The 11,718-nt window shown below is 43.0% G+C and overlaps 1 protein-coding gene across 5 annotated transcripts in view; it reads left to right on the top strand.

Moving 5' to 3' along the window:
* The first annotated feature begins 2,996 nt into the window (after positions 1 to 2,996).
* TLK2 (tousled like kinase 2) overlaps positions 2,997 to 11,718 on the top strand; it is a 60,664-nt gene continuing 51,942 nt past the window's right edge. The window contains exons 1-2 of one of the 5 annotated variants that reach the window (XM_061590895.1): positions 2,997 to 3,552; positions 8,200 to 8,282. In XM_061590895.1, the coding sequence (XP_061446879.1) occupies positions 8,202 to 8,282 (81 nt within the window). In that variant the 5' untranslated portion in view covers positions 2,997 to 3,552; positions 8,200 to 8,201. Of the gene's footprint in view, positions 3,553 to 3,572; positions 3,652 to 3,746; positions 3,769 to 4,070; positions 4,165 to 8,199; positions 8,283 to 10,330; positions 10,378 to 11,718 lie in introns of those variants that run through there. The other 4 variants (XM_061590897.1, XM_061590898.1, XM_061590896.1 and 1 more) reach the window with 4 other exon arrangements.

The raw sequence follows: 11,718 nt of genomic DNA, 5'->3' as shown, positions 1-11,718 counted from the left end.
CTAGTAAGTGGGTTTGTTTAGTATCCTTGCACGTTTATAAGAACCTCTCAATACACCCATAATTATGCAGTGCAAAACATGGGCTACATAGCCAAAGGTTTTGGATTATTCTCCCAGATTGCCAATACTCTATTATGTCCCTGGCCAGTATGTTATTTCATTGTGTGCATGCCTGTTCAGAAGATAGATGAATTTCAAAATGAGAAACTTGAGTTTGAATCAGTCCAACAGGATCATACCTGTTCCTCCCTGACTTACCTACTTTATAGTTCTTTAATGATCTTGCCTATACATGGCAATAACAACAACATTCTATGCTGGCTCCATTCGTCCAGGGAGAGGGGACACAGGTTGAGTGCTTAGGCCTTAAGGATGTGGGTCACAACCGGGCAGTCCCACTGGGAACATCCTGACTGCGTTGGTGGAAACAGAAGCCTTCGGTGGTTTCATGCAGCCTGATCCTATGCCAATTTATGTGAAAATAAGTCCCAGTGAATTCAGCTACAGTCTTCAGAGGGAAGTCCTGCTGAAACCAGTGGCAGAGAAAGCATGCATAAGAGTGGAAGGACTGTATGTGGCTATCATTGATAGTAAGAGGCAAGAACATTTACACTTTAAAGAAAATACAAGAACAATTTCTAAAATGCTTACAGGCCAACTGTGCTTGAAAAAAATACATTTGGAGTGGCCACTTTGGAATGGACCCATTGCTTTCCAGTGTACACTTGACATTAATAAAAGACAAGAGCCACCAACAAAAAACTGCTTGTATTTATTTTATTCATAGAAGTGTTTATATACCACCGTATCATAAAATATCAAGGTGCTGCACAACAATATGAATACAATAACACACCATAAAGAATAGTCAAAGTAATCATTAAGAAGTGCCATAATAAAACCTACAACCCTAAGCATATTTTAAAGATAATAAGCCCTATCAAACAAAGTGTAATTTCACTTGTGATTTAAATGTATAGGAGTGCATTTTCCTTACCTGGTAGGAAAAACTGCACTAGAGTGTCCTGAATCACTCTGAACCTGCTTCCTGTTTCTTTGTGCTTGTCTAAACATTAAGCAAACTTGTGTCGCAGGTAGCAGGTGAGCCTGATCATTTCTCCTGCATTTTTAATATCACTTCAGGAAGCTGCTGAACCCCATGTCACTGGCTGCCAATTAGCTACCAGGCTAAGTGCAAGGTGCTGTTTTGGATGGGACCAGGATACCTGAAAGATCGTCTGACCCCTTATATACCCAGTCAGTGACCGTGCACCCTGCAGATACCATCTTATCAGGAGTTCCATTCCACACAACACAGGAAGCGGACTTTTAGCGTTGAGCTCCCTACCCTTTGGAATTCACTCCCTTTATTATTATTTATTATATTTGTATACCGCCCCATAGCCAAAGCTCTCTGGGCGGTTTACAACAATTGGATATTAGAGAGGTGCCTTCTCTGCCTACTGAAGATCTTCCTCTTTCACTTTTAAGCAGATACCTTATCCCAGTCGGCATAAGTGTTGGAATTGTTTTTGAAATATTTTTATGATGTTTTGCTTTTAAGATGTTTTATAGATCTTGTTAGTGTTTTATTGTCTGTTTGCCACCCTGAGCTTTTTTTGGGAGGAAGGATGGGATATAAATTTAATAAATAAAATAGAAGAGATGCACAAAAAACATCAGGTTTACAAATTCCCTTGGGGCTCCCTGAGTAGGGGGGAAGGCTTAACTCCCTTGGGAAATGAGACTGGCAAGGACTACATTTACAAAAATAACTTCCTATTGCCAGTTTGGTAGTGGGTATCTTTCAAGGAACAAGGTCTCAAGTCAACCGTAAAGGTGTATGATTATCCCTCTCCTCTGCTTTTTTGGTTCATTTGCTGCTTAGCAAAAAAAACCTTCTGATTTTCTGCAGATGCATGTGGGAGACCCCTTCCCATGATGCAGTTTTCTGCTACCTGTCACCCCCCCACTTGCCCAGATTTGTTATTTTTGCACACCTCCACCAACTACCCCCCCCCCGCTTTTCCTTCAGAACCTCCATCCATTCATTCATCAACTAAGATTGCCCTGGTGTGCCCCTTACCCTGGGAGTAACCACTGAACTCACTAGGACTTACTTTTGAGGAGACATGTATAGGACTGCTCTGAGCCTTGCCTCAGTGAATTGCTACCTCCTTCCTAACCATCTCATGTCTCTCACACACTCTCAAGATATCATTAACCACCACCACCCAGTTAAGCCACAAATCAGCTCAAACACTTCTGTATGCTGAACCTTCTTCCCCAATGAAGCTTCGTATGTATTAACGCTATTGATGAAAGAATCCTGGTCTAACTGTATGCCCCTTAGCCTTCTTAATTCGGACATCCCCTTGAAGCTACAATCTTCTTGGAGCAAAAGAACCCCTTCCCCTTTTGTGCATATCATGCTGATGCAAAGATTTCCATGAACCCCGAGCCCTTTGATTAACAGACCCTGTCCCCCACCACTTTGATGAAACGCCAACTCTCCACCCTGCCACAGGTCATGATCCTGGTCATACAAAAACATACTCACCCACCTTAGCCTCTATTGTACAAAGGGAACCCTACAACCACGCCCCCTCTTGAGGAATAGAAGACCCTCAATATATTTCGCTCCCTTATGTAAGGGGTCCGTTTGGCTGTGATCGCCATGAAAGAAAGCAATCTCCAGGCCACGACCCCCTTGATGAAGATTCTGGTTCAGCTTTTCTTCTACCTGAGGGGCTAGACCTTCCTTAATTTTGTTATGATCCCCGTGAGCTACAGGTCCTTCCACCCTTTGGAATAATTCCAGTAATACATAGACTTCCCCTCACCGTGCTTAACCTCGTGCCCACATACACTCACGTAAGACATCTTAATGCAATCACATCCCATTCTCTGGGCCCTCCCATGGCCCCACCCCCTGAGGTTTTAGTACCTCCTTGCACTGACCTCTCCCCTTCCCCCAACCTTTTCTCACCAGCACCAACTTCCCCCTCCCACCCGTGCAAACCTCGCGAGACAATACGCGCTTTCACAAGTGTTTTTTTTTTTGCACCAATCGATCCGGGGGCTGGGCTTAAAAATGCCTAAGTAAAGGGGGGCGGGGGTGAGGGGGTGTACAGACGAGAGAGGGGGGAGAAAAAATGAAATGTGGGGGGCCGCCCCGCCCCCAGTAAACGCAACTTGCAACCACCCCCCACATCTAAATAGCTTTTTTTTGTAACCCCCCTTGTACCACCCACCAGCCTACCCTCTCTCTCTCTTATCCTTTCCTTGGGGGAACGAAGGTGGAAAGCCCCCCCTAGTCCTCCCAGAAACGAGGCTACCTTTGCCGGGCGGGAAGTTACGCGAGGCCGAGGATTTTATGGCCTGCCCGCTTGCTTCTCTCCCTCTCGGTCTCTGCTGAGAGGGCGCAGTAGCAGCTGCTGCTCCCCCCTCCTCCGGTGATCCCTCCTTCTCTCTCTCTCCCCATCTTCTCCTTGTGGCAAAAAGGCCCTGCAACCGGCTGGCCAGGAGTGAAGTCCAGCCGAGCCACCACAGGTGAGACCGCGTCCCGTGTATCACTCCCCCGTTCCCACGTTGCTCTGAAGGAAAACAACCTCGCTTCTCTCCGTTGTCCTCCTAGGCCGTAGCTGGCGGGTGAGCAGGCCGATCTCTTTTCCTCCCTTGTAGGCCTCGGGAGTTGGGTGAGAGATGTCCCTAGGACCGCCGAGGTGCTCCTCTGTGGTGGTTGTCTGTGTGCTTTTCGAGGGAGGGGTAGGTAGGCCCTAGGGCTGCAATTCCCACCCCCATCCCGTTTTCGTTACACTGGTAACATGATGGGGGGGGTCGGTCTCTGTGTAGGCCTTGGGGGCCCATCCCATTGGTTGCTATAGTAACGTTTTGGCGGGAGGGGGAGTGCGGCCCCCCATGTGTAGGAAAAGGGGCCTAGGTTACTATGGTAACGTGGGGGTACGTATTCATACGTTCGCGCGTGCATACATGTAGGCCTTGGGAGAGGGGGAGGGCGTATTTTTCGGCTTACTGTGGCTTTTTAAAAGTGTTATGGGGGCGGGGGGGAAGAGGTTGAGATGTGCGGGTGGCGACCATTCCTGTCGCCCCGTGTGTAGGCCTCGGGACTGCCCTTCGTTGCCAATTTAACGTTACAAGGGGGTGCGTCTAAGGGCTTAAGGAGGGCGAGTTGTGGGGGGCGGGGGCGAGCGCCTGGGATGTTGCTATGGGAACGTTCTGATCGGTTGGGGGGGCAGAAGAGCCGCCCTTGAACCTATAGGTTGGGGGGGTGGAAAAACCTGCGTTGCCATGGTAACTGTGGTGGGGAGGGGGTCGCGCATATTAGTGTCAGTGAATGGGGCGCAGGGGGGGACGGCAGCAACTGGCTAGGCCTAGTTTTTAGGTATGAATCTTCGGCCTAGGAGTTAGGGAATTTTTGCGCGTGTTCTGTCGTCAGGGGAGTGAAATGGCAGCGACCGCAGGGGAGGGGAGGCCTCCACGGGTGGGAGTCGACATAGCTGGAAGTGTAGGTAGGTTTTTTTTAGGGGACTGGTTAAATGGTTGATAGGGTTTATGTAGGAGGAATAGGGGGTGCAACTGTTTTCCCTTTGGAGTAGCAGAAATGGTTTCCATTCTTTAAGAACAAGTGGGTAGACTTGGTGTGGAGGAGGGAAGTAACTTGCCTTTAGGAATGGATGCTTCTAGGTATCTTGCCTAGGTGGGGAACACTGGCGGGAGATCATTAGCTCTAATGTGGATCTAGTCTTCCTGAAATGTGAGAGCATCTCTTGAGAAGCCAAGGATAAGGGGTGGGATGGAGGTTACAAAGTAAGATAAATGTGCCCATGGGAATAGCAGGAAGTAAAAGTTGGAGAGGGAAAATATTGTGACTCTTAGTAGGCTTTAAATGGAGGGAGAGGTGTTTTGTATTAATCCCTTATCCACAAAACTGAATAGATTGTTGCATCATCATTCCATATGCACATATACACCAGCCTTGGATTGAAATTCTCAGTTCCCACTTCAGGGAATTTCACATGCCTTGTGTGGGGAATGATCAGAGGTCTGTTTTAAACATGCTGAAATGCTTTTCTCAGATGCCTGCCTGTTTGGGGGGTTCAGAATTCCCTGAGGTGGCAAATCCACTTGGATGCTTTTAATAATTCTGCAGACTTCATTGTCTTTCCAATTTATTTCTTTGTACCTTACTGAGTTTTTTCAGCAGTCTTGTTTGGAGATTTTGAAATGTTTGTAAACATATTCAATTAGAACCATTCTCTTCCATCTAACAGATAGTATGATCCAAAATGTGCCTGTTTGGAAATCCTATCATTTGCTGCAAAGTGTATATTTCAAAGCATAGTGTGGCTAAGGTTATAGTCTTATGGCCATATTGATGAGATATTTTTCAGACTCTCACCAGCAACACAGAGCCACAGCCATCTTATTTATTTGCTATAAGTTAAGGCTGGGAAACCTGTGGCCCTCCAGATGTTGTTGAACTCCCATGGAGTTGCCCATCTGACCCAGCCAGCACTGCCAGTGGTCAAAGATGATGGAAGTTGTAGTGCAACAATACCGGGACGGCTACAGTTTCCACACTCCTGGTATAACTATTTGTATCTTGCCTTTCTATCTAAAAATGCTCTGATGGCTAACCATGATAACGGCAATACTAATAAACAGCTAAAGGAGGGCAGAGGAGAGAGAGACAGCAGATAAAACAAATATCAAATACAGTGCCAAAGAGATAGAAACTGAACAACTTAGCTGCCTAAGTGCTTGCCAGCAGAGAAGGGTCTTCGTCTAGCAATGGAATGCCATCAGGGAAGGGGCAAAGTGAGACTCCCTAAGCTGGGTGTTCCAAAATCTGGATCCAGCTTTGTCCCAACCAAAGTGGTGGGACACAGAAGAGAACCCCTCCAAAAGGTCTTAGGGAGTGGTAGGCTTATATGGGAGAAGGGATATGCATCCTGTTATCTTACTAGGATGTGTCCATTTCAAAAACATGCTGCCTTTTCGTTTGACTAATGAACTTTTAAAGAATTCCCTTGATGCTATTTCTTCTGCTGCAGTGTTCTAGAAAATTGATGATGGGAACAAAATGGAGAGCAAACAGAACAATTGATGTGATGTCAGTAGTTATTTTCCCCCCTTCCTCTTTCTAAAGGGCATTTGGCCTTCAGGAATAGTCCTTGTAAGCAAGTGCTAGATGCAGAGTGATTCAGTAGTTATGTTTCTGGGATGTAACACTACTAAACCATAAGCTAGAGTTGTGAGAACTAGCCTAGTCTCCCTCAGGGCTTACACTTTCTCATTCTTTCCTTTGGCATAACCACAAAGAGCAGAAGCTTCTGCTTTTGATTAACCTCAGTTTATGTTTCATACAAACCCTAAACACTGGATAACTATGCTTAGTGAAGACAAGCCAACGTCATAAACTATGGCTGGAATTGGGTTTCCCACTCACCATACCGGAGGTTAAACCTAGTTTGGCCAGGGTTGGAGAACATGGCAAACTCTGGTAGATCAAAAATGGAAGTGAAAGCCCCCAGACTCCTAATGACTGCGCCAGAAGAAGGGAGGAGAACATGAGCCCAGGGGAAATTTAACCCTGTTTGCATAATGCTAAATTATGGTTTAGTATGGCATCTTAGTCAGTCCAAAATGTTTTAGGGATGAATGAAAACTATTCAAGGATTCCAAGTACTCTTCTCCGCCCCCCGCCCCCAGTGTTGTGGCCTCATGTTTCTGCTTCAGAGTTTGATGTATATCCTTCGGAGTCAAACTCATGGTAGATCTGTCTGGGAAGATGTTTTTTAAAGGGAATTGAAAAGGAAAGAGGTATTTACCTCTTGTTGTCCATAAATCTGGCTTGGAGGGGTCTAGAAATTGCAGGTTGGAAGAATGTATGATAAAAGGCCTGCACTGCAGTGAGTGGTGACTGTTTTGACCATGAACTCCTATGTATTTATCTCTCTTGAGTTTTGAAAAGAAACTAGGAATGAAGAAAGGTTGAAATATTTGATGAGCTACACTTACTAGTTATTTTGATTGGGGGGGGGAATGAAAAAACCTATCCTTCAATGTATGTATATGCTAACTATGTCTATAATGGACCAGTTATTAATGACGAGCTCCAGAAGAGAGTGACTAAAAGTAGTGTACATGAACACCTGCACAGCTGGGTTTTTTTTCCTGAGCATATAGGGATAGTATGCTGCCCATCACATATAAGAATAGACGAGAGGAGGGCCCAGCTGCAAACTTGGACCAGACTAGTGAAGGCGGCTATCAGACACAGAATCTCCAGGATACAATATTCAGTGGAAAATAGATTTCTAATATTTTATCTTGGATGGCAAAGGCCAGTCCTACATCCTGTTTCCCATTAGCCCTTTGATGTGAACTGTGGTTAATTATGGAAAATTGACCAGTACGTTTGAGTTGCAGTAGAAACACGTGTTAATACTTTGTTAGAGAGTGATTTGCAAATGTAGTATCCTCTGTGTTCTCTTCCTTCTTGCAGGAAAGTATGGGATAACCCCAACATTTTTCTCAGCGTGAAGAATATACTGGGAGTCAGAGTGGCCCTTTAAAAAATGAACATTCCTGTTTCAGTCTTGTATGTGTACTACAGGACTGCAGTAATTAGAATGTGTAAGGTGTATCTGAACATAGCCAACATAAGAACCTCTCAGTATGTTAGCATTTGCTTTTTCTCTTTTTAGAAGTAGTGAATTGTTACTCATTTTCTCCTTGCAGTCTCAGACTCTTTATTCCTGGTGGTCTTATGTGTTCCTTACTGATAGCATTATGTTAAAAATGCTTGTTCAGGGTAAGGGAGATAGGAATTTGGGGTACTCGGGCCATATTCTTTATCCAGGTGGAGAAGGATAATTAAATCTCATTCACCTGGGCATAGTAAGGGAGGGGTAATTAATTGCTGGGTGGTTTCTTTGTGTACGCACTATCACAGTAATTGATACTGGAGAAATATGAGTTATCCACGGTTGTAGTGATAATTATACCATTTAAAATGACAATGCTGTAGCTCTATGCACCCTTCTATGTTTGATTGGTTAATGCTGTTAATGTTTCTTTAGATTCATGTTTTGACCTCAGCAGAACAACGGCAAATTTTAATTCTTACAGTATTGGGTGTTCTTACACCATATGATCTTTCTTTATTGTCAGATATGATGGAAGAATTGCATAGCCTGGACCCACGACGGCAAGAATTGTTGGAGGCCAGGTTCACCGGAGCAGGTGTTGCAAAGGTTAGTATAAACACAGCTCATTAAACAAAAGCATGCACATGTGCATACTTCCACAACTTTTTGCACAGTTGGTATCATTTTATTAGATGTCATGGTGGACTTTGAGAATCTTGAGTGTCAACTTTTAGCATCTTTTCTTGTTGCAGTAATCCTTTGGTTTGGCATGTGGCTGTTGAAGGAAAGCAACCCTTGGGGGAGTTGAGAGAAGGTTCACCACGCCTATTATAGGGATCTTCCTCTTTCCTACCTTGAATGACTGATTTCTGTTAGGAAATTCACTGCTTATATTCCTTGCTTCACAGTGTGTTTACATGTCTTCTTTATTGCCTCTTATCCTGGCAGCCTTTCTCTTTCCCACCCATCCCCGGTCTCATAAGGTCCTCCTTCTTACCTTTCAATCTTTACATGTTTTGGCTTTTCCTTATCTACTCTCCTGCTTGTTTCCTTCATTCTCCACACACTTGTCAAGCCTCAAATTTCTTCACTAGTTGCTCATCTGTTGTTCTTCACTTTCTTCAGTCATCATCCTTTTTTGCTCTCTTCTATCTGGCCTTTTCCTTCTTGGTGAATTTATTAGCAGGTTTGGGCAGAGGGTTCCTTTATAATTCTGAATAGTGCCTAGTGCTGTGTTTGGTGTTTTATAAACACATGTACATCTGTAAATAAACATTTCCCATTTCTATTCTGGGATTCTAATCTGGCTCGCAAGGCCGTTTTCCCTAAACTACGCCCACCTACCCTATACCTTATGCTCTATGTGACATCAGGTACAGAGCAAGTACAGACGTGGCTAGAATGGATCAACCAGGAGTCTAAAGTGATCTCCCTATTGTTCTTTTGCAAGTGGGACTTCCTGTCAGTACCAATCATCAGTACGGATGGAGACCCATAGGGTTTGGCTGGACTAGGGAGTTCCCCCTAGTGCAACTGAGAGGGCTCTGTTCTGAAATGGTTTGCATTGAAACAACTGGCTAAAACTGAGCTTTTTTTCCTCTGCAAAGGAAAAAGGATCAATTTTAGCAAGCATTTTCAATACAAACTGCTTTGTACTTAATGGAGCATGGCTCTTTGATGGCACACTCTCACTGTCAATCAGGTGACTGGCACTGGGAGTATACCTTCAAAGGAGGTCACTGTAACTGCCCGTTAGCTGTTACAGTTTGGTAGTTACAGCAATCCCCTTTAAACTCTGACAGGTGTCAGTTACCTGATGTCATTATGATGTCAGATGATTGGTCCCACCCACCTGTCAAAGTTGGATCATGGAGGGTGGGGGACTTAGAGATCTTTTCTACTAGCTGGATCCTGTTCCCCACCATCAATGTAAACATGCTTAAAAGTTCCGTTCTAGGATCACTGAGTTGTGCTATTCTCATTCTCATGGGATGAGAATTGAACGGGGAAATTCAGGCTTTACTGTTGTTGATCTATGCACCTGTGTGTCTTAGTAATGGTAGATGCCAGACGCCTAGAATATCTTGTATTGAGTGAATTGGATGTCACTCAAAATGGCATGCAATGCTCACTGTGAGTATTCAGATGAAGTTGCACAGAGCTGTTCATTTTCTCTGATTCTCACAGGTGGAGTTGCATATGGAATTGGATATGGAATCCTAACATTTCTGGGATTTTTAGAAAAATCGTTTGTAGCCCTCTATAAATAAATGACTATTATTATTGATAGGTTTCCGCCGAGCCTTGAAGACCTGGCTGTTCAGGCAGGCCTACGGGATCCCTGGGGTGGGTTAGCTTTTAATACTGTTATTAATCAGAATTGTAGTGTTTAGTCTAATTATTAATTGTGGCCCTCACTGTTTTATATTGTATTTTATTGTATTGATGTACGTCGCCTAGAGTGGCTGTTAATTCGGCCAGATAGGCGATTCATAAATAAAATTTTATTATTATTTTATTTATTATGATTGGTATTAAGTACATAAGGTGTTCTAGGTGCTTCAAAAAGATTTAAAATCCCTGCTATTAGTCTTATAGTATAATGCAAAAATAGGCACATTCTGCACTTTCGTAATTTTAAATTCTTTTCTTAGATACAGTAGTAGTCTGGAGGGTTGTTGAAACCAAGACTTTTAAAAAGGTATTATAGACCATATTTGATTTGCAACAGTCATCACTTGGTTTGGGTTTGATTAAGTTTGGGGACACTCCAGAATGGCATACAGGTGTGGTGTATGGGGCTGTAGTAGGGACAAGTGTGGAAGTAGCCATACTTCTCTCCCTCTTGGGAGCAGAAGAACTTTTTGCTGGCACTAGTTTTTCTTAATTAACGACTGTAAATGTAGGTTTAATTATGGTTTAATTGTACATACTTTTTGTTGTACGCATTTTTTTAAAAACAACAACAACCCAATTTCCCAAGGTGACTAAATTGAGATATCTTGATTCTTTATTAGAATTTATGCACAAATTATTATAATTAATATTATTTAGTTTATTTGTCACTTGATACATAAAAAGTCTCCAAGCAACTTATAAAATTTAAAAGCAAAAAGCATAGCATAAAATCCGAAAAAGAACAATGCATTACAATAAAAACCATATAGTAACCTATAAAACAGCAGCAAAAACATACCATCAATAGACAGCAAAATCATCCTGATCCTGTTATATGATACCTGGAAGAAGAAGAGAAATTTGTACCTGACGCAGAAAAGATGCTAATGATGATGCTCAGTGGACATCACTGGCAAATGTCCTATTTAACACATATCAGCCTAGGCACAGTGTTTTGGAACTTCATGTTCCTTTAGGTAGATGTTCTAAATTTTCTCATGGTGTACTAAATCTTCTTATTTCTGTTTGTTCATGTACATAGTCTCTCTGTCTTAGTCCATCTTCTGTTGTTAATCTGTACATTAACTTCCATTTCACCATTAATCTTGTTATGGTGATTAAAGTTGCCAGCAAGTTCTATCTGAGTCAGGTAGTTGATAATCTTTGAACATTTCAAAAAGGCATTACAGAGGTATTATGAGAACATTTTATTTGCTTCATGTTAATAATACACAAATTGTTAAAAAACACACAAATATGGCTGTCATCTTTTAAAGACGTTTGGAATGAATGAGATCTGCTTGGTAGCAGAACACATGGACTGAAAGAGAACTTTGTGAGAACTAGGCTTATTTTGCCTAGTCTAGCCTTCTCCTTAACTTATTTATCATCCATAATCTTTTTTTATATTTATGGAGGATCTTGTAGTCATATGAGCCCCCCATCTGAAGTCTAAAGTGACACAGCTCAAACACAGGTTTATCACCTGAATGGGAAGTAGGCTTAGTAGTGCTATGACCTTAGTGCCAAGTAAGATAAAAATATTTTACTTCTGGATAACAGCTGCATTTTGCAGGTTATTGCATGTGCAAGTAAGTGGACCAATACTGACTGTCGATGCATATGCCAGTTTTTTTGCTTGGTG

This window comes from Rhineura floridana, chromosome 11 (genome assembly GCF_030035675.1).
Source record: "Rhineura floridana isolate rRhiFlo1 chromosome 11, rRhiFlo1.hap2, whole genome shotgun sequence".
Taxonomy (NCBI): Eukaryota; Metazoa; Chordata; class Lepidosauria; order Squamata; family Rhineuridae; genus Rhineura; species Rhineura floridana.
This window is presented reverse-complemented; position numbering and strand designations above follow the sequence as displayed.